The 15,000-nt window shown below is 42.2% G+C and overlaps 3 protein-coding genes across 3 annotated transcripts in view; all 3 read left to right on the forward strand.

Annotated features, from left to right (window-relative positions):
- Positions 1–3,557, forward strand: part of LOC134182245 (armadillo repeat-containing protein 3-like) — a 19,191-nt gene extending 15,634 nt beyond the window's left edge. Inside the window, exons 16-17 of the mRNA XM_062649632.1 lie at positions 1,473–1,684; positions 2,851–3,557. Coding sequence (XP_062505616.1) covers positions 1,473–1,684; positions 2,851–3,421 — 783 coding nt within the window. The 3' untranslated portion in view covers positions 3,422–3,557. The remainder of the gene's footprint in view (positions 1–1,472; positions 1,685–2,850) is intronic.
- Positions 481–1,407, forward strand: LOC134182246 (uncharacterized). Its single transcript, XM_062649633.1, has one exon. The coding sequence runs from the start codon at positions 487–489 to the stop codon at positions 937–939; it is 453 nt and encodes a 150-aa protein (XP_062505617.1). The 5' UTR covers positions 481–486; the 3' UTR covers positions 940–1,407.
- A 955-nt stretch (positions 3,558–4,512) lies between the features above and the next one.
- The window catches only part of LOC134182209 (mitofusin-1-like), a 12,575-nt gene continuing 2,087 nt past the window's right edge, over positions 4,513–15,000 (forward strand). The window contains exons 1-13 of the mRNA XM_062649587.1: positions 4,513–5,049; positions 6,227–6,309; positions 6,411–6,449; positions 6,531–6,639; positions 6,858–6,968; positions 7,165–7,272; positions 8,619–8,652; positions 8,719–8,780; positions 8,838–8,959; positions 9,013–9,139; positions 11,502–11,603; positions 13,985–14,305; positions 14,928–15,000. The exon at positions 14,928–15,000 is cut by the window's right edge and continues 68 nt beyond it. Of these exons, the coding sequence (XP_062505571.1) occupies positions 4,522–5,049; positions 6,227–6,309; positions 6,411–6,449; positions 6,531–6,639; positions 6,858–6,968; positions 7,165–7,272; positions 8,619–8,652; positions 8,719–8,780; positions 8,838–8,959; positions 9,013–9,139; positions 11,502–11,603; positions 13,985–14,305; positions 14,928–15,000 (1,819 nt within the window). The 5' untranslated portion in view covers positions 4,513–4,521. The remainder of the gene's footprint in view (positions 5,050–6,226; positions 6,310–6,410; positions 6,450–6,530; positions 6,640–6,857; positions 6,969–7,164; positions 7,273–8,618; positions 8,653–8,718; positions 8,781–8,837; positions 8,960–9,012; positions 9,140–11,501; positions 11,604–13,984; positions 14,306–14,927) is intronic.

Raw genomic sequence — 15,000 nt, forward strand, 5'->3', positions numbered from 1 at the left:
GCATTTCTGTCTAGTTGGGCCTCAACCCTGCATACAATAGCAAAACGAATTCCTGATGCTGAGAGATTGCTTGAGAATTCACATCATTCAAATAGTTTCATCAGCAGAGATTTGTGCAATGTTTTGCCTCAAAACAAAAGTCTCGTAGAAGTTATCAACGACAGGAAGCAACTACAACACAAGCTGACTGAGGAATACATGAAATCTCTGTCAAATGGTTTTATTCAGAATTCATCTTCGACTAGAGACCAATCTCGAATGAAGTCCTTGCAAGGCAAAGGTGCAGGAGCATGGCTCCTGACAGTACCATCATCATCATGGCATACATTATCTCCGTGCGATTTTCGCTTGGCATCCTTGATGAGACTGGGCTGCCAAATGCCTTTGGCTTCTGGTTAGTGTGACTGTGGGAAAGAATTAGACTCAGATGGATACCACCTAATAACATGTAAGACTGGGGGCGGCACGGTAATCAGCCATAACAGCATGGTTTCAGCATGGTCAGACTGTTTGAGTCAACTGCAATTACATCACGTAAAAGAACCCAGAGGAAGGTATGTCAATTCTGAAGACAGATCAGACATAGTCGTATTTGATTCGGCATCGGGGATGGATCTTGAATTGGATATTGCTCTAGCGCATCCCTGGAGCAATGAAATAGAAGGTTTATCAGCTACAGCTCAGAGTGCAGCGGCAACCAGAAGAGAAAATCTGAAGATCAAAAAATATGACCAGGAACTCTTACGTGGAGGTTTTCGACCAACATTTGTGCCTATAGTCTTCGAACATTTTGGCTGTTGGGGAGAGAAAGCTGAAGACTATTTGAAGAAACTGTCACAGCTATCAAGAGACGAAGACAGAAAGCCAAATGCATCAACCTTCAAGACATACTGGAGATCTGTGTTCTCTGTGTGTCTACAACGATCAAATGCTAGATGATTGACAGAAAAATAAAGAAGATTGTTTCAAGAGACAGACACATAAACATAAATAGTTGTAGGTAGAACCAAGCCCTATTGGCTTGGGTAGTATTTAGTTGCATTGCTTAGATGGTGTATAATAGTTCAATGTTTGAAAATATATGTATTGACAGACAGACAGACAGACAGACAGACAGATAGACAGACAGACACACACACACACACACACACACAAACAGACAAATAGACAGACAGGCAGGCAGAGAGACGGATGGACAGACAGACAGACACATAGACAGACAGACACACAAATAGACAGACAGGCAGGCAGAGAGACGGATGGACAGATAGACAGACAGACACACAAACAGACAAATAGACAGACAGGCAGGCAGAGAGACGGGTGGACAAACAGACAGATAGACAGACAGACAGACAGACACACAAACAGACAAATAGACAGGCAGGCAGGCAGAGAAACAGACACACAGACACACGGATAGACAGACATATGGACTTGATTGTCTGCCGTCAGTCTTTGTTTGCTTTTAGTGTCGTGCTGGTGCAAAGTTCTTAACTCTTGAAGATCTCTGCAAGCAGGCTGTTGATCAAAGTCGAGCAATTCTCTTGATAAACGCTGGCAGCGACAAGCCAACTGCTGCAGCATCGAATCTAGAGACTGACCAGTCATCTGATGTGAAACATACGGAGACAGCTAATCTACCTAAGGAAAGAAGCCAATCGAGAACGAGAGGAGGAAGAGGGTAATTATCAGACAGACAGACAGACAGACATACAGATAGACAGACAGACAGATAGACAGACAGACAGACAGACAGACAGATAATTTATTCTCATACAGACTCAGATTCTACTTGTACATATGCTAGAATTTTTAAATACAAATCAGTCCTTGCAAACAACAAAGTCATTAACTAATGGACTTGAGACTTACCCATGGGCCAAACATATTATTTCCCAGGCAGCTTTGGAAGATGGCGCAGCTGTAGCCAAATGAGAAGCCGTGAAATCACAGAAATATGCTGGTGAGTTGGACATGTGGGGCAGATCCTCTAACTGTATTGCCCTAGTTTTTGAACATTTTGGAAGATGGGGGGGACATGATGCTCTCCAGTTCCTTAATCAACTGTCCATTCTCTTAACAGATGAAGATGGAAGGAAGAACAGCAGAGAGTTCAAGACGTACTGGCGTTGCTGTTTGTCTATAGCATTGCAAAGATGCGGTGCTAATGTGATTAGTAGAAAATTAGGAAGAGCAGGACAGTTTAAAAACTCGCTGAACGTTGATGAAGCATTTGTTATTTATAAGTAGTTGGGTTTTGTAATGTGGCCTATTATGGGTTTTTTTACTGGTGTTTGGACAATTAGACTGTAATAGTGCTGTTATATGAAGATATATGTATTGACAGACAAACAGACAGACAGAGTCGGATAAACGTATGTGAAATGATGAGACAAGGGTCAATGAACAATCAGAAATTGTCACAATGTGGGCAGTGTGTTAAGTAGTTCAACGTGATGGAAGTGAGTAGACAGAAAGACAGACACAAAACACACAGTCAGACATGCCGAGAGAGACGGACTGACAGGCAGGCATCTGCCCAATTATTAATTTATTATTAAATTATTTTTATTATTTATTATTATTATTTATATTATTTATTAAATTATTTTATTATTTATATTATTTTATTATATTATTTATTTTATTTATTAAATTATTTTATTGTATTATTTATATTATTTTATTAAATTATTTATTAAATTATTTTATTATATTATTTATATTATTTATTAAATTATTTTATTACACAACCTACAAATTTCAACGACCCAAAAACTGTATGGTAAAGACGAAGACTAACAACACTGCCATGTTGTACTCTACTCACTAAAATCTGTATTCCAGTAAAAAAGCTGCTAAAAGTGAGAAAGACCTAGAACCTCAGGGTCGCAGTGACGAGCCCCTCCCCAGCCAACGAGTCGACGAAATTCCATCATGGCAGCCCCCACTTGACCAACACTTCCGGTCTTACGTTGACCACATCCGGCAGAGGCTCCTCCCTCTTGCCACAGTGCAGGAACAAGTTGAGTACCTAGCAACCTTCGTGAGCAATCAAATGGGTGGAGAGATTGAGCAGTCAGCGGTCACATCATTCAGCTATGAACATTCAATCGGCAAAATCAAATACGAACTGAAATCGAATGTTGTTCCAATCGGACGAGTCTCGACGGGCATTTTCTATCATCGAGCTTTGCTTTTCAAGGCATTGGCTGATCGTGTGGCGATCAGTTGTTCTTTAGTGAGAGGAGGTTACAATCGAGCTTGGAATGTCGTTCTCGTGCCGAAGAGGCCACGAAATGTGGATGGACAGACTGTGCAGTTTCCATCCCAAAAGTTTGTTGTTGATTTAATGTATCGGCCTGGGTGTTTGATGGCTGAGGATTCGCAGGAGGCAATTCGTTATCAGCATGTGTAGACGCATTGCAGTCGAGTGTGTGGATTTGGCGTGTATCAGAGATGAAATGTGGAGTGTCACGTGTTTTATCAACTGCACTGTTTGAGATACTACTGCATGAAGTTTACTGTGAAAAGTAATAATTATGAAGATTTATGAGGATTCGAGGGTTTGTGTGGATTGATGCGCGGATGGTGTTCTGGGAACACAAGGCTTTAACCTCGGAAAACCCAGACATTCTATTGTAAATTTTAATTAACTAATTTTTATTAACTAGTTAAATTTTAATTAACTAATTTTTATTAACTAATTAAATTTTAATGAACTAATTGTTATTAACTAATTAAGTATTAATTAACTAATTTTTATTAAATAATTAAATTTTAATTACCTAATTTTTATTAAATAATTAAATTTTTATTAACTCATTTTTATTAACTAATTAAGTATTATTTAACTAATTTTTATTAAATAATTAAATTTTTATTAAATAATTGTTATTAACTAGTTAAATTTTAGTTATCTAATTTTTGTTAAATAATTAAATTTTAATTACCTAATTTTTATTAACTAATTAAATTTTAATTTACTAATTTTAACTAACTAATTAAAATTTAATTAATTAACTTACAAAACACTACAATTTTTTATTAATTAAAATTAACACGAAACAGTCAGGTCTTCGAGGCATCATATGCGCACAGCTTGGCAGTGTCGGTTCCCGTATAGCACATACAATATAATCCTAGACGGAACCAGCAAGCTCACTTGTGCCTGGGAACGAGGCTATGAAACAGTGTCTCTGCAACTCTTTACCCAGACATTTTAGTGTAAATAAATTTATATTTGTATATAAATTTTTAGTTTTTATTTAATAAATACGTATATGTACCTATACACGTAATGCATCAATAATTAAAATTTAATTTAAAAACATATATTAATTTTTACAAATTTAAGTATACAATACAATATAATATATTTAAATTTACGCAACATTATTTTAATTATCCACCACAACGTAAAGTTAATTAATCCAAGCCAACAAAAACACTAACGGTCAGATACTCGAGGCACAATACGCGCGCACCACTAACTACGCATGCCCAAAAACCTCCACCATGTCGGAACACCGCCAGCCCGTTTCTCTCCAGTCTTCTCACTCCTTCGACAACCACAACAACTCCACCGACGCCCGCAAATACAACCGCTCCCAATCCGTATCCAGCAACCTAAAAACCCTCAAATCCCCAACTTCCATTCGTCAATCGGAAGTCTCGCCATTGCGCCGATTTGGCCTCGCCAAGAGCGAAGCCACCGACCTATTCAAACGCCTAAGCGACCACCTAACATCCGCCCGTGATCTCTACTCGAAACCAAGTCAGCAGGACGAGTATGACGAGCTTGAAAGGTGGAGAGAGCGCGCCATTGCTATCTGCGACGTGATTGGTCGAGACGCGATGAAAGTGGCGTTCTTTGGGCGCACTAGTAACGGCAAGAGCACGGTTATTAACGCCATGCTGCATCAGAGTATTCTGCCGTCGGGGATTGGACACACGACCAACTGTTTCTGTGCGGTGAAGGGTTCGAGTTGCCCGGATGCTCCTTATTTGGTGACGCCCGAGTCGGATGAGAAGAGGAATGTGGAGGTGGGCGGGGTTGAAGGATGGGAAGTGGATTGTGTCTGTTGGTTGTTTGTTGGTCTGTTTGTCGGTTTGTTGTATGTCTGTAGTGTCTGTCTGTCTGTCTGTCTGTCTGTCTGTCTGTCGTATGTTTGTCTGTCTGTTGTCTATCTCCTTGTCTGTCTTCTGTCTGTCTGTTTGTCTGTCTCTCTGTCTGTCTGCCTGCCGTTTGTTTGCCTGTCTGCCTGTCTGTCCATTCTGTTTGTCTGCCGTCTGTCTGTCTGTCGTTTGTCTGCCTGTCTGCCTGTCTGTCCATTCTGTTTGTCTGTCTTCTGTCTGTCTGTCTGTCTGCCTGTCTGTCCATTCTGTTTGTCTGTCTTCTGTCTGTCTGTTGTATGTGTCTGTCTGTCTGTTTGTCTGTCTGTCGTATGTTTGTCTGTCGTATGTTTGTCTGTCTGTTGTCTATCTCCTTGTCTGTCTGTCTGTCTTCTGTCTGTCTGTTTGTCTGTTTACTGTCTGTCTGTCTGTTTGTTGTATGTTTGTCTGTCTGTTGTTTGTCTTTCTGTCTGTCAGCCTGCCGTTTGTTTGTCTGTCTGCCTGTCGTTTGTTTGTCTGTCTGCCTGTCTGTCCAGTCTGTCTGCTGTCTGTCTGTCGTTTGTCTGTCTGCCTGCCTGTTTGTCCATTCTGTTTGTCTGTCTTCTGTCTGTCTGTCATATGTCTGTCTGTCTGTTTGTTGCATGTTTGTCTGTCTGTTGTCTGTCTCTCTGTCCGTCTCTCTGCCATCTGTCTGTCTGTCTGCCATATGTCTGTCTGTCGTTTGTCTGTTTGTCTGCCTGTCTGTCCATTTTGTTTGTCTGTCTCTGTCTGTGTTTGTTGCATGTTTGTCTGTCTGTTGTCTGTTTCTCTGTCTGTGTGTTCATTCTGTTTGTCTGTCTTCTGTCTGTTTGTTTGTCGTATGTCTGACTGTCTGTTTGTTGGATGTCTGTCTGTCTGTTGTCTGTCTCTCTGTTTGTCTCTCTGTCTGTCTGTCCATTCTGTTTGTCTGTCGTATGTATGTCTGTTTGTTGTATGTATGTCCATTCTGTCTGTATGTCTGTCTCTCTGTTCGTCTTGTTCGTTTGTCTATTTGTTTCTGTTTGTTTGTTTGTTGGATTGTTGCTCATATGATCAGTTTGGTAGATCCTTATATCGGCTTTTTCTACAGACTGTACAACAACTGGCACATGCTTTACACAGAGGCAGCTCTCAAAAAGACTTAGTCATCAAAGTCTATTGGCCAAGAGAACGGTACAGCAATCAACTCGCACGCACACACACACACACACACACACACACACACACACACACACATTTTATCTGATTGTCATTCCTTTATTATTTCATTTTAGGTGCACATTACTAAAGGAAGACGTTGAGCTATTGGACAGGTGTGTGTGTGTTCCTCATCATCTATACCCAATATCTGTTGATCATATTGTGTGCATCATGTGTGTATGTGTGTGTTGCAGTCCTGGCATTGATATCAGTCCTGACTCTGACATGTGGATTGACAAAGTTTGTCTAGATGCCGACGTGTTTGTTCTTATTTCGAATGCAGAGTCGACGTTGATGAATACAGTGAGAGTGTTGGAGTTTGTTATGAATTCGATGGTGTTGGTCTTGTGTGTGTGTGTGTGTGTGTGTGTGTGTGTGTGTGTGTGTGTGTGTGTGCACGTGTGTTGTGTGTGTGTGTGTGTGTGTGTGTGTGTGTATGTGTGTGTCACTGTGTGTGTGTGTGTGTGTGTGTGTGTGTGTGTGTGTGTGTGTGAACTATTTGTGTGTGAATTTTGTGCTAGGAAAAGAAATTTTTTCATAAAGTCAGTGAGAAATTATCGAAACCAAATATTTTCATTTTGAACAACAGATGGGATGCATCAGCTGGTGAAGATTCACAAGTCATGGCTGAGGTAACACACATAACACACACACACACACACACACACACACACACACACACACACACACACACACACACACACACACACACACACATCACACTGTGACACACACACACACACACACACACACACACACACACACACACACACACACACACACACTCACACACACACAACACGAGTCTTACGACTTCCATGTGTTTAGGTTCGGGAGCAACATTTGCAGAGAGGAAAAGACTTCTTATGTAAAGAGTTGAAAGTGGTTGATCCGCAGCAAGCAGGCGATCGCGTGTTCTTCGTTTCAGCGAAAGAGGTTTGCATTACATGATGCATTTGTTATTAATTTGGTCAAACATTGATTGTCTTTGTCTGTTTGTCTGTCCATTCTGTTTGTCTGTTTGTCCGTCTGCCTGTCTGTCAATTCTGTCTGTTTGTCTGTCTGTGTGTCCATTCTGTGTGTCTGTTTGTCCATTCTGTTTGTATGTATGTTTGTCCATGTTGTTTGTCCATTCTGCCTGTCTGTCTGTCTGTCTCTGTCTATCTGTTTGTTTGTCTGTCTGTCTGCCTGTCCATTCTGTCTGTTGGTCTGTCTGTCTGTTTGTCTGTTCGTTCTGTGTGTCTGTTTGTTCATTCTGTCCAATTGTGTCTGTCTGTCTGTCTGTCAAATACATATATTTTTCAAATCCAAAGAAATTTCCATCAACAGCTTAAAAGCTAGTCTGTAAGTAAAGTTCCTCTAAGTCAACAACAAACACTTAAGGCTACAACAGATGACCTCATAGGGGGATCAGAATACATTTAACCACTTAGTTTAAAACAAATTGATATTCGTCAAGGACACTGCAAGATTTTTGTCCAGCTGAAATTACTGCCATCTTCCTAGAGATCACATTTGAATTGCATTGCTGCAGCTTGATCGAAAATCATCGTCTCCAGTGTGTTTTGAACTCAGCAATGTTAGATCGTCCATTGTCATCCCTTCACAAAGCAGAGAGGACCCTCAAGTACTCAGACGCTTTTTCCCCCAACGGCCAAAATGTTTGAATACAAGAGGCACGACAGTTGGCGAGTATCCACCGGGTAGTCGTTCCTGGGCGTACTTGTTTTCCTTGATTTGCTCCCTTCTCATTGCCGTGCTTCCCCCAGTTGTAGCTGCACGAGGTAAGATGTCTGATGCCCATGGGTGAGCTAGTGCCACGTCTAACTCAACGTTAGATCCTGTTTCCGAGGCATAAATTAGGATGTCAGGCCGATTGTTCAAATGTGTGTAGCGGTCCCTAGGCTCACACTTGTGGGGCAGATGAACTGTTTGTCTGTCTGCCTGTCCATTCTGTCTGTTTGTCTGTTCATTCTGTTTGTCTGTCTGTCTGTTTGTCTGTTTGTTCTGTGTGTCTGTTTGTCCATTCTGTCTATTTGTCAGTCTGTTTGTCCATTGTTTGTCTGTCTGTCAAATAATCATATATTTTATGCATCTGTCTGTCTGTTTGTCTGTTTATTCTGTTTGTCCATTTTGTCTGTTTGTCTGTTTGTTTGTCCATTTTGTCTGTTTGTCTGTTCGTGTGCACATGTTTGCCTGACTTCCTATTACAGTATTTGTTTCACTTTCTATTTCCTCTCTTGACATTTTACCATCTGACCAACATACGTTTTGCATTCCAGGCTCTAGAGGAGAGAACAAAAGGTCCCGGTTCAGGTAACCAAATCCCCTCACACGTTCCCCACACCCACAAATAATCATCCCAACTTCTCAACATTTCAGTCAAAGCTGACGGTTTCAAAGGACGTCTTGCTGAATTCGAAAGCTTCGAGAGAAAGTTTGAAGTCCGAATATGTAGCATAGTTGATATCAATTTTTGTCACACATGTGTGCATCTGTAGGAGTGTTTGTCAAAGTCGGCAATTAGCACGAAATTCAAGCAACACGCCATGAAAGGCATTGAAATCAGCAAGGGAACGCACGAGAAATTGGATCAGTTGGAGCGATCTTCGAATGCTCATCGGTTGGTGTTGATTTCAATGTGGTTGGTTATGTGTGTTGGATGTGTTTGTGTAGGGTGAGGTGTAAGGCTCTGTTGGAGAAGCGGCGGGACGAGTTGGAGAGACTTGTGACTCATAGGGTGGGATTTGCTACTGAATTGGATGGGATAATACGAAGGACGGGAGAAGGAGTGGAGAGTATGGTGAGATGTTATGTATGTGGGGTGGTAGACAGTTTGGTAGGTAAATGGGTGAATGGACAGGCAGACAGACAGATGGACAGACAGATAGACAGAATGAACAGGCAGACAGAATAGACAGACAGAGACAGACAGAATGGACAGGCAGGCAGACAATGGACAGACAGACAGACTACAACCCGAGTCCTGGCCTATTTGGATGACGTTTTTCTCCTTGGGCCTATACAATATGTCTCATCAGCCTTTGACGAATTGAAGTGTAGCCTGCCACAGATTGGTCTATCAATTGCCACTAAGAAATGTGAGCTGTTCACCAAATGGCCGTCATTGTGAAGACATTCCTGACAAAGTTTGAGTCTCAGTGCTTGGTACGACTATCCTTGGAACCTCAATAGGCCAACCAAGGTATGTTGAAGCTGTCTGCTCCAAATTTGCCAAAGGAGGTGAAGATCTCTGTAACCAACTCCTAGCCTTAGAAGACACCCAGAGTTTGATGCTACTGCTACGGTACTGCCATATTCCACGCATCAATCATCTAGGAAGAACAGTTGCACCTAGTCTGATGAAGTCTGCCGCACGAATTCACGACAGTCTGTCTCAATCATCATTTAAACATCTCATTAAATGTCCTGACCTAGAAAACGACCAATGGACACAAGCTACATTGCCCATTCGACATGGTGGGTTTGGCATGTCACCTGCAGAATGCCTGTCTAGCATTGCGTTTGTTTCTTCATGGGCGCACAGTCTCGTACAACTTCCTAAATCCTTCGAAGATATTCAAGATTCGGTTGATCTACTCGTGGAGAATAGACAAGATACAACTCCAGGATCAATAGGATTCGAGCTGGAGCAATCATTACCGCACAGCAAGTCCTTGGAAAACCTCCTTAGCAATACAAAAGGCCTTCAAAAGAAACTGTTGCAGAACCACTTTAACACCATCACATCCGAACTACTAGGAAATACAAATTCACTTCGACAGGCTGCTAGACTCAGATCGTTGCAGGGCAAAGCTGCTGGGTCTTGGCTTGAAGCTGTCCCAACCTCTCCCAAGGTTGCACTAAAACCTGCTAACTTCCGACTAGCAACTCGGTTAGCAACTCGGTTAGCAACTCGGTTGAGATTGGGCTGCAGCATGCCTATGTCTTCAGCAATTGAAAGATGTGAGTGTAGCAAGATCAATGACAGAGAAGGCTATCACCTTCTAACCTGTAAAACTGGAGGCAGACCCATCTGGTCCCACGAATTAGTAGCAAATGTGTGGTGTGATAGTTTACGAGACCTAAACATAACACACAGAAGAGAACCCAGAAACCTTTACGAAGGAAGCATTTCTCGTCCTGATATCATAGCATTCGATGCCCAATCTGGATATGATATCGAGCTGGACATATCTCTTGCCCACCCGTGGAATGAGGACATCATCTTACAAGCCTCTAAGGTGGATGGAGCCGCTGCTGCCAAAAGAGAGTCACAGAAGACAGAAAAATACAGCAAAGAGATTGATGCTATGGGAAATGCATCCAATTGCATCCCTCTGGTTTTTTAGCATTATGGCCGCTGGGGATGGAAAGGCCACCAATTTCTCCATCATCTGTCTCTATTATCTGTAGATGAAGATGGTCACCCAAACAGTGGCGAGTTCAAGACATACTGGAGACGCTGCCTGTCCGTTAGCCTCCAGAGATGCAACACACAAGTGCTGTTTATAGTGTACAGTTATTTAATCGTCCTACGTAGTAAGCGGGTAAGGGTCGCCGGACATTGTTGTAGCATGTTTTCCTTTTCCTTACTGGAACCATTTAGAATGTAATAGTGTTGAAGTTTTAAATATATGTATTGACAGACAGGCAGAATGGACAGACAGACAGACAGACAGACAGACAAACAGAATGGACAGACAGACAGAATGGACAGACAGACAGACAGAGTAGTATTTAGTTGCTTTGCTTAGATGGTGTATAATAGTTCAATGTTTGAAAATATATGTATTGACAGACAGACAGAATGGACAGGCAGACAGACAAACAGAATGGACAGACAGACAGACAGATGGACAAACAGACAGAATGGACAGACAGACAGACAGACAGGCAAACAAAATGAACAGACAGACAGACAGACAGACAAACAGACAGAATGGACAGACAGACAGAATGGACAGACAGACAGACAGAAAGGCAAACAAAATGAACAGACAGACAGACAGACAGACAGACAGACAAACAAAATGCACAGACAAACAAAATGCACAGACAGACAGTCAGACAAAATGGCAAGACAGACAAATAGACAGACAGAGGCAGGCACAGATGAGAAACATTCGTTCCAAGTGTTACTTTCTGTCTTGTTGTTTATTTAGGTTGACAGTGCTATGAGAGAGGAAATATCAAACCTCAACCGAGTAGTAAACGCATACACAGCAATATCATTTACAGCAGACAACGTACTCACCTTTGTTGAGGTAAGTTGCTGTTAAATGTGTTTATCTGTCTGTCTGTCTGTCTGTCCATTCTGTCTGTCTGTCTGTCCATTCTGTCTGTCTGTCCATTCTGTCTGTCTGTCCATTCTGTCTGTCTGTCCATTCTGTCTGTCTGTCCATTCTGTCTGTCGGTCTGTCCATTCTGTCTGTTTGTCTGTCCATTCTGTCTGTCTGTCTGTCCATTCTGTCCGTTCTGTCTGACTGTCTGTCCATTCTGTCTGTCTGTCTGTCTGTCTGTCTGTCTGTCTGTCCATTCTGGCCGTTCTGTCTGTTTGTCTGTCCATTCTGTCTGTCTGTCCATTCTGTCTGTTTGTCTGTCCATTCTGTCTGTCTGTCTGTCCATTCTGTCCGTTCTGTCTGACTGTCTGTCCATTCTGTCTGTCTGTCTGTCTGTCTGTCCATTCTGGCCGTTCTGTCTGTCCGTTCTGTCTGTTTGTCTGTCCATTCTGTCTGTCTGTCCATTCTGTCTGTCGGTCTGTCCATTCTGTCTGTTTGTCTGTCCATTCTGTCTGTCTGTCTGTCTGTCCATTCTGTCCGTTCTGTCTGACTGTCTGTCCATTCTGTCTGTCTGTCTGTCTGTCTGTCTGTCCATTCTGGCCGTTCTGTCTGTCCGTTCTGTCTGTTTGTCTGTTCATTCTGTCTGTCTGTCCATTCTGTCTGTCTGTCCATTCTGTCTGTCTGTCCATTCTGTCTGTCGGTCTGTCCATTCCGTCTGTCTGTCTGTCCATTCTGTCTGTCTGTCTGTCCATTCTGTCTGTCTGTCTGTCTGTCCATTCTGTCTGTCTATCTGTCTGTCCATTCTGTTCATTCTGTCTGGCTGTCTGTCCATTCTGTCTGACTGTCTGTCTGTCCATTCTGTCTGTCTGTCCATTCTGTCTGTTTGTCTGTTTGTCTGTCCATTCTGTCTGTCTGTCTGTCTGTCTGTCCATTCTGTCTGTCTGTCTGTCCGTTCTGTCTGTCTATCTGTCTGTCCATTCTGTCTGTTCTGTCTGACTGTCTGTCCATTCTGTCTGTCTGTCTGTCTGTCCATTCTGGCCGTTCTGTCTGTCCGTTCTGTCTGTTTGTCTGTTCATTCTGTCTGTCTGTCCATTCTGTCTGTCTGTCCATTCTGTCTGTCTGTCCATTCTGTCTGTCTGTCCATTCTGTCTGTCTGTCCATTCTGTCTGTCGGTCTGTCCATTCCGTCTGTCTGTCTGTCCATTCTGTCTGTCTGTCTGTCCATTCTGTCTGTCTGTCTGTCTGTCCATTCTGTCTGTCTATCTGTCTGTCCATTCTGTTCATTCTGTCTGGCTGTCTGTCCATTCTGTCTGACTGTCTGTCTGTCCATTCTGTCTGTCTGTCCATTCTGTCTGTTTGTCTGTTTGTCTGTCCATTCTGTCTGTCTGTCTGTCTGTCTGTCCATTCTGTCTGTCTGTCTGTCCGTTCTGTCTGTCTATCTGTCTGTCCATTCTGTCTGTTCTGTCTGACTGTCTGTCCATTCTGTCTGTCTGTCTGTCCATTCTGTCTGTCTGTCCATTTGTCTGTCCATTCTGTCTGTATGTCTGTCCATTCTGTCTGTCTGTCTGTTTGTCTGTCCATTTTGTCTGTCTGTCTGTTCGTTCTGTCTGTTTGTCTGTCCATTCTGTCTGTCTGTTCATTCTGTTTGTCTGTCTGTCCATTCTGTCTGTCTGTCTGTCTGTCCATTCTGTCCATTCTGTCTGTCTGTCCATTCTGTCTGTCTGTCCATTCTGTCTGTCTGTCCATTCTGTCTGTCTGTCCATTCTGTCTGTCTGTCTGTGTGTCCCTTCTGTCTGTCTGTTTGTTTGTTCTGTCTGTCTGTCCGTTCTGTCTGTCTGTCTGTCCATTCTGTCCGTCTGTCTGTCCATTCTGTCTGTCTGTCTGTCCATTCTGTCTGTCTGTCTGTCCATTCTGTCTGTTTGTATGTCCATTCTGTCTGTCTGTCCATTCTGTCTGTCTGTCTGTCCATTCTGTCTGTTTGTATGTCCATTCTGTCTGTCTGTCTGTCTGTCTGTCCATTCTGTCTGTGTGTCTGTATGTCCATTCTGTCTGTCTGTGTGTCTGTTGGTTTGTATGTCCATTCTGTCTGTGTGTCTGTTGGTTTGTATGTCTATTCTGTCTGTCTGTGTGTTTGTCCATTCTGTCTGTCTATCTATTCTGTCTGTCTGTTTGTCTGTCTGTCTGTGTGTCTGTTGGTTTGTATGTCCATTTTGTCTGTTTGTCTGTCTATCTGTCTGTCTGTCTGCCTGTTTGTCTGTCTATCTGTCTGTCTGTCTGCCTGTTTGTCTGTCTATCTGTCTGTCTGTCTGCCTGTTTGTTTGTCTGTTTGCAAGACATTATAGACCTTTTCTCTTCAATTATTTCCAGGGTCTCTATTCTCACGTGGATGACAGTTTGGATCGTAATCTAATGGCTTGTTGTAACACATCCGTCTCACAAACACTCAGACAGACACAACAGCAACTCCTAGACAGCGTGCAGTCAGCCATTCCCGAGGACATGAGACTGTCTCCGTCTATCATCTCAAAGGAAGATATTTCGTTGAGCTACGAGTTGGATTGTCGCCAGTTGTGTACAGGATTTAGCCCCGACTTGCAGTTTCGGTTCTCATGGGGTTTAGTTCTCATGCGTCGATGGCTGGGACAAGATGTTGTTAATTATTATACTGGAGCTGTGGTGAGGGCAACGGTAAGATTATAGATAGACAGACAAAGGCAGGCAAAGATGTGCGTGTGCGCGCGCGCACACACACACACACACACACACACACACACACACACACACACACACACTCAAACAAAGACACAGACAAACAAGTAAACAAACAAACAAACAAACACAAACACAGCAAACAAGTAAACAAACAAACACAAATAAACAGGTAAACAAACAAACACACAAACAAACACAAACAAACAAGTAAACAAACACACAAACAAACAAGTAAACAAACAAACACACAAACAAGTAAACAAACAAACACACAAACAAACAAGTAAATAAACAAACAAACAAGTAAACAAACAAACACACAAACAAACAAGTAAAAACACAAACAAACAAGTAAAAAACAAACACACAAACAAACAAGTAACAAACAAGCAAGTAAACAAACACACAAACAAGTAGACAAACACACAAACAAGTAGACAAACACAAGCAAACAAGTAAAACAAACAAGCACAAATAAACAAGTAAACAAACACAAATAAACAAGTAAACAAACAAACACATGCAAACAAACAAACAATTGGGTAGGCAGGCATATAACTGTCCAGAAGGGAAACCTCATGACAATTATGTGTTTTAGGGCTCTTCAACTGGAACAGAAACATCCCATTCTTCCCAGGAAATGCAACAATCAAACACCAGTCTTCTCACGT

This window comes from Corticium candelabrum, chromosome 7, assembly GCF_963422355.1.
Source record: "Corticium candelabrum chromosome 7, ooCorCand1.1, whole genome shotgun sequence".
Taxonomy (NCBI): Eukaryota; Metazoa; Porifera; class Homoscleromorpha; order Homosclerophorida; family Plakinidae; genus Corticium; species Corticium candelabrum.

What these genes read in the sequence shown, in the direction of transcription:
- LOC134182246 (XM_062649633.1), top strand. Translation starts at nt 487, where the DNA reads ATGGTTTCAGCATGGTCAGACTGTTTGAGTCAACTGCAATTACATCAC.